A 15024-nucleotide genomic window follows, 5' to 3' on the forward strand; every position below is an offset into this window, starting at 1 on the left:
ATAAAGAACTTGCTAATGACTTTTGTAAACAAATCAGCAAGATCATCACATGACTTTGTTCGCAAAATGTTTATCTCCCCAATTTTCTGTAAGTCATGGGGATAAAATAATTTAGAAGAAATATGCTTTGTAATATTACTCTTCATATAAGCTGTTTGCATCTGTGTAATACATGCTTCATTATCTTCTTAGATAATAGTGTGTGATTCCAATGATCCAATCCCACTTGAACTTTCAATAAAGTTTATCATTCTACGAAGCCATACACATTCACATGAGGCTTCAAACAAAGCAATAATTTCAAAATGATTTGTGGACATAGCCATCGGAGTTTGTTTTGCCGACTTCCAAGGGAAAGTCGTACCTCCACTCAAGAAGACAAAACCAGTCTATGATCTAGCATTATGGGGATCAGATAGGTATCCAGCATCACAATATCCCATCATGGTCTTATCTTGATTTTTCTGATTGAACCAACCAACATCCTTGGTGCCTTGAAGATATCTGAAAATGTTCTTCACACCAACCCAATGCCTCTTTGTTGGTAATGCACTGAATCTAGCCAATAAATTTACTGCAAATGATAAATCAGGCCCGGTGCAGTTCGCTAGATACATTAGCACTGAGGTAAGAAACTCGGGTCTTAATACCTCTTCATCATCACCCTTAGTCTAAATGGGTCTTTATCTCTATCAAAAGATCTAAAAATCATTGGTGTTTTCGATGAATATGCTTTATCCATATTAAATTTCTCAAGAATCTTTTGGATATAAGCAGACTGATGAACAAGTATTCCTGAAGGAAGATGTTCAAGTTGTAAGCCCGAACAAAATTTAGTCTTTCCTACATCTTTCATCTCGAACTCCGTCTTAAGATGATTACTTGCCTCATGTATTTCTTGTGTAGTCCCGATGATATTCAGATCATCCACATACATAGAAATAATGCAAAATCCATTTTTAGATTTCTTAATAAACACACATGAGCAATCATTATTATTTGAGTAACCCTTCTAAAGAAGAAATATACTTAGTCGGTTATTCCACATTCTTCCCGACTGCTTCAAGCCATACAATGACTTCTGAAGCTTTACGCAATACATGTTGCGGTTAGCCTTTGGATTCGGATGCTTCATTCCCTCATGAACTTTCATATAAATATCTGAATCCAGTGACCCATATAAATATGCAGTCACAACATCCATCGGCTGGATAGACAAATTCATTTCACTTCCAGTGATATTAAATATTAGAACGTTGTTCCACCCATAACATGAGAATATCTTTCATCGTAATCGATGCCGGGTCTCTGCGTGAATCCCTGTGCTACAAGCCTCGCATTGTATCTCACCACCTCATTGTTCTCGTTCCTCTTACGAACGAAAACCCATTTTGCTCCCACAGGGAACACATGTTGAGGAGTGGGTATTACTGCAGAAAATATCCCTCTTTGTATGAGCGAGCACAATTCATCCTCAATTGATGCGTACCATCTGGACCAGTCTGAGCGCTTCATGCACTCTGTCATGGACTTAGATTCGCAATCCAAATCGAGGCCTTCTGCAATTCTAGAGGATAAATAAATGTCGACAATTGTAGTCTCTCTATTGTATGATTCTCCTAGATCAATATAGTTAATGGTTATCTCATCAATACCTTTTGTTCCTTCATGATTTCCCTCAACAATTGGATCAAGGTCTTCTGATATCCCAACACTAAAATTTGTGTGCACACTCGTGCTGGGTTCTGGATGTCCAACATCCTTCACGTGATTTTGGACAAAAAATGTGGTAAAGGAGTACCCAAGCCACAAATGTGGTGCTTTTGAGGAATTTACTCTTTCATATACATCACTATTGAGTGCATCTTTACAGGTGAAGATAAGCAAATTAAATATAAAAGGAATTGTGTTATGAGAGAAATTTTTGTGGGGTCAAAGCATTAGAGTTGCTTGTTGTCAAGCCACCTTCGGGCCATGGCAAAGCATTCTTCAGGCCGGTACTCTGGAGCAGTATGACCACCACCCTGTACAAACAAGTGATTATGAGCTCTATTACATCTACGATATAATGGTTTCATGGACAAAAAGCATGATCTAAAGAGGAAACGAAGATCACCTTTATTGTTGCAAATGTCAAATTGTTCGCATATGAGATGGTAAATCTGCAAAAAGAAATGATGTGTTGCTCATTAGAAAATATAATGCACGTGAAGCTCTTGTTCTGCATATGCTGAAGCGCAAAAAAGGAGTCAGGTGACTTAACCCTGCAGCCTGGCCGCCTAGATGCCATGCCCTCCAATCATCGACGATGGAGAAGTTCAAGGATCTTATCCATGCCTGCGTGCTGAGGTGAGGCACCTGGAGATCATGGTCTCCGCTGCGCTCACGTAGACACAAGGTATTGGTTACAAGGTCTGGAAAAAACAATTACCATACCAGCTACTATGAATAAGAAAAGTTGCTTAAATGCTCGTACCTGTACACGAGTGCACGGTAGCCTCTCTTGGTGAGATTAAGATGATACGGTATGCTGCTTGGCATGTCCTGTGTGTAGGGGAGTTCTTTTTTGCATCTCACCCACTCACTAACTGTTCCCTATTGCGGAATTCGTTTTCGTCAATATTGTTCTTGGTGATTCAGACAATACTGTTTCTAGACTTCCATTGTTTTAACCCTAGATCTAGACGAATGCTCTGAAAGAAATTTGTGGCAAAACATAAGGTGGCTTACCCCCTTGATACCGAGAGCATCTCTAGTCATCTTGTTGTTCATCCAAAAGTATGCCAGGTAGTAACCGTATGTCTGCAGTTTTGAAAGGCATTCCAGATGAGTTTTTGAATGAGAATAGTATCACAACCATCTTTTAATCAAACTGACAGTCCAGGGATAACAAAAGACTGACAAAACAATCGACGGTAGGTCGACCGGGCGCTTCATTTGGCTTGATTGATTCTTCTAGCAGAAATTTTCTTCTTGTAGCATCATCTATGGGCTTTGGCGTGGCGACGACACATTTTTTGTACAAGACGTGTCCGTCTGCGATTTCAGAGATGAGCTGCAGCAAAAGGGATGCACATTAGCCCATGTTGAGAATAGCATTAAGTTCAGAAAAAAAATGTCAGCACATAAATCTTACACTGTCTACAGTTTCTAGCACCTCAGCACACAGTTGATTCTCGGGGATTACATAATTCCCTTTGCAGTTTTTCATTGCAGCCTTCCGGGAAGAAAAGGAAAACATGGTACAAATTCTTTAGATTGACACACAACACAAAAAATTATGGCCACACTTTTGTCAAAGCGAATGAATTTGGAATTACCTCATATATTTGGTCAGATATTATCCCAAAGCCATGAGCACCTTGTACTCGGAAATTTCTATCGAACTTTGGGTCTGTTATAGGATTGCCGACCAAATAGCCCTGGAAATAATTAATTGCATTAACACTCCTTGCCCTCCTTTCGCCATTGCAAGAATATATAACAAATGTTTGAAGGCTAGAGAATATCTTGCCTTGAGATTAATGAGAGGCTGCTCCCTTTTTTCAGTTCCTGGAGGATAGTACAAGCAAATTTAAAGAGTGCTTGGTGACTCGAAATATGTGTGAAAATGTATTTGGTTTTCTAGTTTCCTTGGCACAACTTGCCTTGCTCTGCTTTACAAACCTTGTAGAGAAGTGGTGTTATTAGGGATTATGTAGACTGTTGGGAAGGAAAATTACCTTGTGAAATGTATGTTGCAATAAGTGGAATCACCTTTCCGGCGTATGAATCTCCTCCAAGGTAGAAAGGATTTGAAAGGTACTGCGGGTGATGAGTGAACCACTGCACATAAATCCAGGCATTGAACGGCCAGTAATAAACCCACAAAGCTCTTACTGAATTATTGACAGACAGGACACTGGGCGAGCTCGATCGTCACCTTGTTCAGGAATCTTTGGACTTGCAGAGACGACGAGTAGTCTCCGACGTCGCAGCCTTTGGGGTCACGAGCATACGAGAAGCCCGAGCAGACCGGCGAATCGAGGAAGATGATGCTCGCCATCTGATGATCGCCGCTGTCAGTAAACCACGAAGCTAAAAATGCTTCCTCTGTTCCTGAGAGTATAAACGAGGAACAGAGGAAGAAGAAACAAGGCTCAGCAATCAGCGTCGTTCGGTCTCACCTTGGTCCATGACAGCGGGTTCTGTACCAGCCGCGGCAAAACTCCAGTGTACGGCGCTAGCACATACTTCACGGGACCTGCGGTTGGTGCAAGACGGCCATGGATCAACTCATGGATGGGTCTCATGGATTAGCCGCGGAGGTAGTATTAATTTGCAGTGGAAAACCGGACCGGCCGGCGAGCGGCAAGAGGTGGACTGACCAACTTCGAAGGCGAAGCCGCTGAAGCCCGAGCAGCGAGGCCCGCCGGTGAGCCACAGGATGACGGGGTCCGTGCCGGGGCTCCTCTCCGACTCGACGAAGTAGTAGAAGAGCTCCGTCCCGGTCTCCTCCTCCACGCCAACGTATCTGCAACGCACGGCATGCAACTCCGGCCGGCCATGAGAAACTCTCGCGCCCAGTTCAAGATGTCGAACCAACAACGACGCACTAGAGCGCGGTGGGCGCACCATGCACATGCCAATATGCTTACCCGGTTTCGAGGTAGAAGGGGAGAGGGCCATCGAATCCTGGCAGGTGGGTGACCACCGTCGACGCCGACGCCGACGCCGAGCACGAGCACGAGAGCAGCACAAGCAGGAGGCCGGGAACGAGGTGCAGCACCAGCAAGCGGTGGCGTCGCCCGGCGGTGGGCGTCCGGAGAAGCTTGACGGGCATATTGCTATTCCTGCTCGCTTGCTTGCTTTTTCGTGTGCTTGCTTCTAGTTGTAGGCACCGACTTCGTTTATAGTACAACTCCAGCAGTGCTGCTCGCGTCGAATTAAATGTAGGAGTACTACAGATTACAGTGATTTGACTTTCCAGGTGCAGTGGAAATGTTATTGACGGATCACCTACTCACTTATTGTTTGGCACTCGTGCATTTATGTCCTCAGTAATTGACTGATCCCACCGGGGTTTAAGTCCTACATTTGACACTAGTGCTCGTATTTTTCTAAATCTATTTTACTTTTTTTGGCGATGCTTGTTTAGCAGGGGAAAAGATGTCCCCGTTGATTACGAAGGCACCTGTGATGACTTCTTTAATCTTAAGATGTGATGCCGGCTCAATATCTCATAGATGCTCATAGAGATAGATGTACGCGCGTGCTACATATGTGTGTGTATGTGCGTTTGTACGAGTGTCTGCGATTTTTCTTTGACGAAAAGGTCTTCATAGCTAGCTTTATTAATTCAAATAACAGTTACAACATCTGCTAAAAATCTAGCAATAAAACTAGAAGGTGTGTCCAACCACAGATTAGGAGGATCAACACGGTCCTGTTGGGCTAGCACATGCACTACCATGTTAGATTTTCTATTACAATGCTTGATTAAGACCTTTCCGAAAACTTCCACATATAAGGCTACGACAAATATCAAGTAAATGGCCAGCTATCATAGAATGACCAGAGTTCGTGTTTAGAGATTCCACCACGGTTAAACTGTCCATCTGCACCAGGAGCGAATTAATGCCAAGATTTGCCGCTAATTTCAGGTCCTCTGCTAGAGCCGCTGCTTCCGCTGCTTCAATATCTGCAGCATGCTCCAGTTTTGCGGTAGAAGCACCTACGACTACGAACGCCTCCAGTTTTGCGGTACGAGTGTCTGCGTTTGTGTTAAAAGAGGCTAAGGAATAAGAAGCTGAACAGGCCCCCAAGGCCCCAACGGTGATAACGAATGCACACGAAATAAGCTGATGTTCGCGTACATCTTTTTTACTCCACGTCTCATATTTTCACACCGTGCACGAGGCCACGAGGAGATTATTATTATTTTTGATCGGAACGGCAGGAGCTTTGCCTTTTCATTATAGTAGAGGGAAAGAATGTACAAGACTGCCGGAGCAGCAGCCGGAAAGGATTACATCAAGAAAGAAAAAAGGGAAAAAAAATGCTGAAGCCAAAGGCATCCAACCATGCCACTCTCAGGCTACTATTCCCCTGCCTCCTTAAGGAGGCCGAACGCATCTCTTGCAAGTAGCAGCACATCAGAACTAGAGCAGGACGAGGCCTTGAAAACTCCGTTGTTCCTCTCAATCCAAAGGTGCCAAGCAATATACACTGCCGCTGTGCAATCATCGGTAGCATTGCCCCTCTTCTTGAGGCTTCTCACTTTACTCCACCAATCTAGGATGGATGTCGCACCCAAGGCTGCCTGAGCAGCCGCAGGGTAGGAGGCACCAACTTTGAGCCAAACCTTTTTCGCAAAAGGGCAATCAAGGATCAGGTGCATGGCAGATTCTAAGGTTTGGTCACAAAACGAGCAAGCATCGTTGTGACCCCAATTACGTGCCCGAAGTCTGTCAGCCGTCCATAATCTGTTCTGGAGCAGAGTCCAGGTAAAAATTTTGATCTTCCCCTCTGCTTTGATACTCCAAACTCGCTGAAGGTGAGGCTGTGGGATGCGAGTTAGGAACTGAAAGTGATAGGCCGACTTTGCAGAGTATACTCCATTTGCCGTTAGGTTCCAGCGAATTGAGTCAGGCCAAGGCTGCAACGCGGTTCCTTGCAAAGTCGACCAAAAATTAATGAAGGAGTCCATTAGCATGGGAGTGTTTATATTCCTCAACCCTCTCATCCAAGCGCCATTGGACAAAGCTTCACAAACAGACAGCTTCTTAGATCTGGCCAGCTTGAACAGATCAGGAGCAATCTCCTTGGGGGCCTGTCCCTTCAACCATCTATGGTTCCAAAAACTTGTGCTTCGACCATCACCCACAGAGATGGTAGTACATACCGCAAAAAGATTCAGGTCAGCCTGCTCGCAAGGCACCGGAGTCCCCTTCCAGGGTCTATCCACATCATCCCATTCATACCATGGCCAGCGAAGACGAAGAGCCCTTCTGAAGGCATGAATATCTTTGATGCCTAGGCCACCCACATTCTTGGGCGCGCAAATCCTTCTCCAATTAACGAGACATTTTCCACCATGTGCCTCCTCATCAGCATTCCAAAGGAAATTGCGCCTTAACTTGTCAAATTTCTTAGTGAACCAACCATTTGGAGCAAAAACAGTGAGGAAAAAGGTGATGGTTGTCGTGACGACAGAGTTGATCAAGTCAAGGCGGTCGGTCCGGTTCAGAAGCTTCCCGTTCCAGCAGCTTAACCTTGCAGCCCCCTTTTCAAGGAAAGACTGTAAATCAATCCTTCTCAACTTCTTGAAAGAGAGGGGGAGCCCAAGATATTTGCAAGGGAATGATCCAACAGCGCCACCGAACCCAGCAAGGCCATTCTGCACAGAATCTTGCTGGCAACGAATGGGATAGACAACACATTTTGCCGGGTTAATTTTGAGGCCCGAGATAGAGCCGAACACCTCCAGAATCTTGAGGATAGCATCAAGCTGGGAGCGATCCGGAGAGGCAAAGATGGCAGCATCGTTAGCATATAAGCTTGTTCTCATCCTAACGACATTTCGAGGAATGGGCTCTAGAATGCCACGACTGGTGGCGCACTCAAACATCCTCAGAAGGGGATCCATGGCCAGAATGAAGAGCATTGGAGATAGCGGATCTCCTTGTCGCAGTCCCTTTTCCACGCATGCTTGAGATAGTGGGAAAATGCTTATTGTCAGCTCTAGGGTCCAATGGCTTGAGTTGAATAGAGACACGTTTCTATATAACAAAACTGATGATGTGGCGATTTACATGGCATTTGATATATGCGTGTGACTTAGATCAGAGCGAGTGGGTGTGAACTGGCAGGAAAAAAAATATGTTTTCTGTTTTTTTTCTTTCGTGAGAGCCACGGTTTTGCTTCCGCGAGAAGCAGGGTTGTGCTTTCGTGAGAGTCACGACCGTGCCTCTCGGAAATGAAAAAAACACGCTTTCTATTTTTTTCCTTCCGCGAGAGACACGGGTGTGCCTCTTTCGGAAAGGGAGAAAACCCGTGCTCCCACGTCGGTTTTTTCGACTGTTTTTCTCGTCTGGTTTTTATCGAGAAAAAAAATCGTCAAAACCTATCAACATTGAATGTACTAGTTTTGAAAATCTCGATTGGAGGAATCCAACGATGAAAACGGTTTAAGATTTGGACGCACGATTTAAAAGATAAACCATTTTAAATAAATGAATCTATGAAAAAAAAAAACTCTCAGGTTGCGACAAATGGCGCACATGCAGCACGCCACTTGTCGCAACCTGAGAAGTGGAAATGATCTTTGTAACGAGTACTCATTAACTAGTGATTTCGCTTTTATCTACTTGATTGACAATACTCTTAAGGTGCTGCCCAGCGGGCTGATCTCCATAGGGAAACATGGTACCGGTGTGAAAATTTGCTATCTTTTGTCTATTAACTGAACGTACAGGTTGGTGATCAGATTAAAACATTTTGGAGTGTTGATTTTGTTTTTGCCATGACTCTCATGAATGTAATTTGACGATGAAAATTTTCAAGTACTAAAAACATTTGTTAAGTTTGCCAAAAATATCAGATTATTTTCAGTTTTTTTTTGGATTTTAGTGTTCATTCCGAGCTCATTTGAGCTGGGGAGGACTTTCGCTCTGGCTATGAAAAACTGTCTCTCTCTGTTTCTCTGTTTCTTTTCCCATTCTCTGTTTCATTTTTCTCTCCCCATTATCTCTTCGTCCCTCTCTCTCAATTTTCTTTGAGTTTCCTCACTAGGTCCTTACACCCAACGTCGCCACCGCGCCAGATCCAGACGCACGTCGCCGCCTCTTGAGCATGCCATCTGCCACACGCCCACGCCACTCAGCGCTAACGTGCAACTCTCCGCCGCCGCGCCCTACCCCTAGCATGGCGCCCCTGCCGACCAGCCGCGCCCCCGACGAGCGAGAGGGGAAAAACATATCCATGACGAACAAACAAAACCGTCGCCCCACTTTAAGATATGGATCAGGAGGTGGTGCAACGTGGCATCTACCGCGTCGATGGCGGTGGGTCCCGGCGACATGGTGCAGCAGAGTCTCAGTGTCGGATACGTCTTGATGGATGTGCATAGGGAGGTGGCGTTGTCTGGCGTCGTGGTGGCGTCCACGGCAAGCCTGACATGGATGATGCGTCAGTATCTGCTCTGAAGATGAAACGGTGAAAGACGGCGGCGGCGGACTCTGATAGTGTGTCGGGCCGGTGTGTGCAACAGACCCGGCAAGCGGCTTGGTGGGGCCCTCCGGCTTTAGATGCTAGGATTTGGTGCGAGATCTGTTTAGTATTCGGCTCGGACTACCGGGACCCGTCAACAAGTGGATAGAAGTAGCAATAGATGTTGTCAAATGGTGGCTTCAGATTTACTGATGTGTTACTTTGTAAGGTTTTGTGAATAATTAATAAAATGTCTGCATGCATCGCCTAGATGTAAAGGTTGAGGTTATCCTCCTTTAAAAAAAACCTTTAAGATTGTTGTGGCCAACCGACTTCGAAAACCATGCCGCTAAAGCCCGAGCAGCCGGGCCCGCCAGTAAGCCACACGATCACGGGGTCCGTGCCGGGGCTCCTCTCCGACTGGACGAAGTAGTAGAAGAGCTCCATCCCAGGCTCCTCCTCCACGCCCACGTATCTGCAACACACGACATGCAATTCCGGCCGGCCATGAGAAACTCTTGCACCCAGTTCAAGATCGTCGAACCAACAACGACACACTAGAGCGTGGTGGGTGCACCATGCACATGCCAATAGAGCATGCTTCCCCGGTTTCGAGGTAGAAGGGGAGAGGGCCATGGGATCCTGGCAGGTGGGTGACCACCGCCGACGCCGATGCGGAGAGCAAGAGCAGCAGCAGGAGGAGGCTAAATTTCATGTTTTGACCCTTTTCTAAAACTTATTTAAGATTTGACCCTAGTTTGAATTTTTTTGAGATCTGATCCTTTTGCTACCGTCAGGAACCATGGCGGTAGGGTATAACAGCCTACCGCCAAGGTCCCTGGCGATATGGTTGCATGCCCTACCGCCAAAAAACTCCTAAGTATTGAACATAGTGCGTGCTCGTGCCTACCGTCAAGCACCTTAGCGATGTTTCCTACTGCCAAAGTTCCTGGCGGTAGGCTGTTAGACCCTATCGCCATGGACTCTGACGATAGTAAAAGAGTCAGATCTTGAAAAAATTTAAAACTAGGATTAAATTCTGAATAGGTTTCAGAAAAAGGTCAAAACACGAAAATTTGACGCAGAAAGAGGCCGGGAACGAGGTGGAGAACCGGCAAGTGGTGGCGTCGCCCGGCGGCAGGCGTCCGGAGAAGCTTGACAGGCATATTGTTCTTTCTTTTTTGCTTGCTTGCTTTTCCGGGTGCTAGCTTGCAGGAGTAGTTGCAGGCACGGGCCCGTTCAGTAGCACAACTCCAGCAGTGCTGCTCGCGTCGATTTAAATGAACTAGTATCAGATCACAGTGATTTGACCAGTTCGGGTGTGACTGACGGATCACCTACTCACTTATTGTTGTCATGTCACAAGAAAAACCTAAATTCTAAAAAATGCATACGCACTAATTAGAGAAAACGAGCGGCCGGTCTTATACACGCATGCATGTAGTTTTGTGGTCTAAATTTTGTCTTTATTCATGACGTGGCATGTACTATTAGGTTGGTCACATGGGCAAGACACCGCATTATTCCATGGATGCGCATGTCCATATATTCGGGTTTTTAAATTTTTAAAAAGTCATATCTTTTAAACCGTGCTTCAGAATTTAGATCTATTTTCACTATTGAAATCCTCGCGACGAGATCTTTGAAACTAGATCACGCATGGGTATGTATTGACGAATTTTTTTATGCCAACTTTGATACTACATTATGCAACTCTATTACTGTATTGTGCAACTTTATTACTACATCGTGCAACTTTTTTCCAAAACTAATGTTTGGAGCTGCACCTTCGTATAAGGTTGCAACCTAGCAACCACGACAACTTTGATGTGCAACTAGTCTATTGCCTCGACGAAAGTCGATGTGCAACCTTCTCTTGTAATGTAGTCTAGTTGCACACAAATTGATATTTAGTTGGCTTGTAATGTAGTCTAGTTGCACACACATTGATGTTTAGTTGGCTTGTAATATAGTCTAGTTGCAGACATATTGATGTTTGGTTGGCTTGTAATGTAGTCTAGTTGCACATATATTGATGTTTAGTTGGCATGACTTTTTTGGCACACACATATGCTCAGTTGGCGCGGCAATCTAGTCTAGTTACACACACATTGATATTTAGTTGGCAGGAGGACTAGTTCGTCGAAACATCCCCATGCGGGATCTAGTTTCGAAGAGCACGTCGCGAGGATTTCAGCGGTGAAAACGGATCTTAATTCCGACATGCGGATTAAAAGTTATGTTTTTTTTAGTTTTTGAAATCATGAATTAAATACACCAAAGAATAAAACGCATGCACCGAAATGATGGCTATGCAGATATTTAAGGACCAGGTGAAAAGTTTTCTTAATTAGGATGATTAATTAGAAAAGGGACACAAAATTTCCAGTTTAGGGCGGCCGCTCGCGTAGGCTAAGCGAGCAGCCGGCCGCTCGCTAGACTTGGCCAAGAAAAAATGACGGTGTGGATCATTTTGTCACCAAAAAAGCATGCGTGATCGGCTTACATTTTCACACCGCGCACGAGGGTGACGTCCACGCTATATCGCTCCCAAACTGCTACTCATCCATGTTCCACGCATGCTTAAGATAGTGCAAAAATGAGTTCAATAGAGATGCGTCTCCGTCAGCGTGCAAGGCGTGCATGTATAATAAGTATAACAAAACCGATGATATAGCGGTATGCATGTCATTTTTTTGAGTCGACTTGCATGGAATTTGATATATGCGTACGACGAGTAGATCAGAGGTAATCCAACCGACGTAACAAAGATTAAGAAAAACGGAGACATGATAGAGTATCGTTGCGCTTTGCATGATCCTCTAGTGCGTCCTTGTTGGTTAGACCACTTGACTCCGGCATTGAGAAAGTCGCGCCATTTTAACGACGCTGGCAGTGCTGCTCACCCGTTTTTGAGGTAGAAGGGCAGAGGGCCACCGTTGAAGGCCACGCCGAGCGCGAGAGTGGCAGAAGCAGCAGAAGGCTGGGAACAAGATGCAGCAGCAGCAACGGCAAGGGGTGGTGTTGACCAGCGGTACGTGCCGGGCAAGCTCCAAGGACATTTTCTTAGTTTCTTCCTCGTCTGCCCAGGCAGAGGCAGACACAATGCTTTTGCTTCTCGCTTTGAATTGGATCCGATCTGTTAATTAGTGGTTGGACGTCCTAGTTGAAGAGCTTTGAATGATTTCAGCTTCTTTTAAATCACACAGTAATACTATTATTGAGTACACTGTATTTAAGTTTAACAATGCTAGGTGAAATCAATCGTGGGTGTCAACGAATCTGCTTACAGAAAATAAAGAAAAAAAATCGGGTGCCATTATTTGCCAACGGCAGAACCTCCATAACATTACCACAAACCCTATGAAATGTGACCAAATGATAAAAAGTCAGACTTTAAGAAGAAAATTATCGCACATGTGCAGATGTTGATGAGTTCAGCCAACACGAGAATTTCCTTCCCGAAAGCAGGCTTCAAGCCAACACCTTCAACAAGGATAACACACGCACATCGACATTATTGGATCTAATCAGAGAGATGAGACGAGAGCATGGGTTTACACACTAAATACGTGCATACCACTTCCTGCAACCTCTCGAAATGATTTCACACGCCGATTTCACCCGTTTGGCTTGCCATAAAGGCATGGTTGAGTAGAAGTAAGTGATCTTAAGGGAATTGTATCTATTCCCCACACAAGAACATTCTTGCAGTGAAGAGAAAAAGAATAGCGTTTGATGTACTACCTCCGGCTCAAAATGTAAGACGTTTTTGTGGACAAGTACTATTGAGTGCATCATTAGAGGTGGAGAGATGCAAATTAAATATACAAGAATTTGTGTTAAGAGAGAAAAAATGTGGGGTAAAAGCATCAGAGTGGCTCATTGTCAAGCCACCTTCGAGCCATGGCAAAGCTTTCTTCAGGTTGGTACTCTGGAGCGGTATGACCACCACCCTGCACAAACAAGCGATTATGAGCTCTATTACAGCTACCACAGAACAGTTCCGTGGACAAAAACAAATGATCTAAAGAGGAATACAAGATCACCTTTACTGTTGCAAATGTCAAATTGTTCGCATATGCGACGGTAAATCTGCAAAATAGAAACGGTATGTTGCTCATAAGAAAAGATAATGCACATGTCATGAAGCTCTTGTTTGTGCATGCTGAAGTGCAAAAAAAAGGGAGTCCGATGAATTAACCCTGCAGCTTGGCCGTCGAGATGCCATGCCCTCCAGTCATCGATGATGGAGAAATTCAAGGATCTTATCCATGCCTGCGTGCTGAGCTGAGGCACCAGGAGATCATGGTCTCCGCTGAGCCCACGCAGACACAAGGTGTTGGTTACAAGGTCTGGAAAAAACAATCACCATACCAGCTACTATGAATAAGAAAAGTCGCTTCAATGCTCGCACCTGTACACGAGTGCACGGTAACCTCTCGTGGTGAGATTAAGATGGTACAGTATGCTGCTTGGCATGTCATGTGTGTAGGGGAATTCTTTATTGCATCTCACCCACTCGCCAACTGTTCCCTATTGCCGAATTCGTTTTCGTAAATATTGTTCTCAGTGATTCAGACGATACTACTTCTAGACTTCCAATGTTGTAACTCTAGATCTAGGCGAATACTCTGAAAGAAATTTGTGGCAAAACATAACGTGGCTTACCCATTTGATACCGAGAGCATCTCTAGTCATCTTGTTGTTCATCCAGAAGTATGCCAGGTAGTAACCGTATGTCTGCAGTTTTGAAAGGCATTCCAGATGAGTTTTTTGAATGAGAATAGTGTCACAACCATCTTATAATCAAACTGACACTCCAAGGATAACGAAAGACTGACAAAACAATCGACGGTAGGTCGGCCGGGCGCGTCATTTGGCTCGATTGATTCTTCTAGCAGAAATTTTCTTCTTGTAGCATCGTCTATGGGCTTTGGCGTGGTGAAGTCACATTTTTTGTACAAGACGTGTCCATCTGCGATTTCAGAGATGAGCTGCAGCAAAAAAGGGATGCACATTAGCCCATGTCGAGAATAGCGTTAAGTTCAGAAAAAAAATGTCAGCACATAAATCTTACACTGTCTACAGTTTCTAGCACCTTAGCACACAGTTGATTCTGTGGGATCACATAATTCCCCTTGCAGTTTTTCATTGCAGCCTTCCGGGAAGAAAAGGAAAACATGGTACAAATTCTTTAGATCGACACACAACAAAAAAGAAAATTATGGCAGCACTTTTGTCGAGGCGAATGAATTTGGAATTACCTCATATATTTGGTCAGATACTATCCCAAAGCCATGAGCCCCTTCAACTCGGAAATTTGTATCAAACTTTGGGTCTGCTACAGGATTACCGATCAGGTAGCCCTAGAAATAATTAAGTGCATTAACACAAGAAAGAAGGAGACATGTCATGACGATCCTACACTCCTTCCCCTCATTTCGCCATTGCAAGAATAACAAAAGTTTGAAGGCTAGAAAATAGCTTGCCTTGAGATTAATGAGAGGCTGGTCCCTTTTTTCAGTTCCTGGAGCATCGTAGAAGCAAATTGAAAGAGTGCTTGGTGACTCGAAATATGTGTGAAAATGCATTTGCTTTTCTAGTTTCCTTGGCACAACTAACTGTACCTACTACTTTACCAATCTTATAAAGAGGTCGTAGAATGCATCAAGTGGTGTTATTAGGTTTAGTTTGTCTAATTCACATCTAGATGTTTTTTAAAGATGTCATATCTAAGCTCCCACAAATAGATAATGCAGCAACAAGAAATAAAAAATAGACCACAAACAGAGTGAACATCAGTTTAGATGTGACATAATTATGTCACATCTA

At 44.4% G+C, this 15024-nt stretch overlaps 2 protein-coding genes across 3 annotated transcripts in view; both read right to left on the reverse strand.

Annotated features, from left to right (window-relative positions):
* Window positions 1–1166: 1166 nt before the first annotated feature.
* LOC119286778 (serine carboxypeptidase-like 7) lies at window positions 1167–4858 on the reverse strand. The gene is made up of 14 exons (XM_037566225.1): window positions 4638–4858; window positions 4368–4513; window positions 4167–4243; window positions 3923–4045; window positions 3723–3825; window positions 3515–3552; window positions 3321–3422; window positions 3137–3217; window positions 2903–3055; window positions 2731–2802; window positions 2477–2595; window positions 2264–2377; window positions 2117–2162; window positions 1167–2024 (listed from the first exon to the last, which is right to left on the reverse strand). The coding sequence occupies exons 1-14, from the start codon at window positions 4820–4822 to the stop codon at window positions 1941–1943; spliced, it is 1443 nt and encodes a 480-aa protein (XP_037422122.1). The 5' UTR covers window positions 4823–4858; the 3' UTR covers window positions 1167–1940.
* Window positions 4859–12844: 7986 nt separating this feature from the next.
* Window positions 12845–15024, reverse strand: part of LOC119286779 (serine carboxypeptidase-like 13) — a 3994-nt gene continuing 1814 nt past the window's right edge. The window contains exons 6-14 of one of the 2 annotated variants that reach the window (XM_037566227.1): window positions 14682–14719; window positions 14457–14558; window positions 14270–14350; window positions 14034–14186; window positions 13861–13932; window positions 13607–13725; window positions 13394–13507; window positions 13239–13284; window positions 12845–13145 (exon numbers count right to left, since the gene is read on the reverse strand). In XM_037566227.1, coding sequence (XP_037422124.1) covers window positions 13062–13145; window positions 13239–13284; window positions 13394–13507; window positions 13607–13725; window positions 13861–13932; window positions 14034–14186; window positions 14270–14350; window positions 14457–14558; window positions 14682–14719 — 809 coding nt within the window. In that variant the 3' untranslated portion in view covers window positions 12845–13061. The remainder of the gene's footprint in view (window positions 13146–13238; window positions 13285–13393; window positions 13508–13606; window positions 13726–13860; window positions 13933–14033; window positions 14187–14269; window positions 14351–14456; window positions 14559–14681; window positions 14720–15024) is intronic. The other variant, XM_037566226.1, reaches the window with a different exon arrangement.

The sequence above is a fragment of the Triticum dicoccoides genome, chromosome 4A (assembly GCF_002162155.2).
Source record: "Triticum dicoccoides isolate Atlit2015 ecotype Zavitan chromosome 4A, WEW_v2.0, whole genome shotgun sequence".
Taxonomy (NCBI): domain Eukaryota; kingdom Viridiplantae; phylum Streptophyta; class Magnoliopsida; order Poales; family Poaceae; genus Triticum; species Triticum dicoccoides.

Coding starts and splice junctions, on each gene's coding strand:
- LOC119286778 (XM_037566225.1), bottom strand. CDS start 4,822: ATGCCCGTCAAGCTTCTCCGGACGCCCACCGCCGGGCGACGCCACCGC. Junction 4,514..4,637: donor CCCTTCTACCTCGAAACCGG/GTAAGCATATTG, acceptor CGTGCGTTGCAG/ATACGTTGGCGTGGAGGAGG. Junction 4,244..4,367: donor CGGCTTCGCCTTCGAAGTTG/GTCAGTCCACCT, acceptor CACCAACCGCAG/GTCCCGTGAAGTATGTGCTA.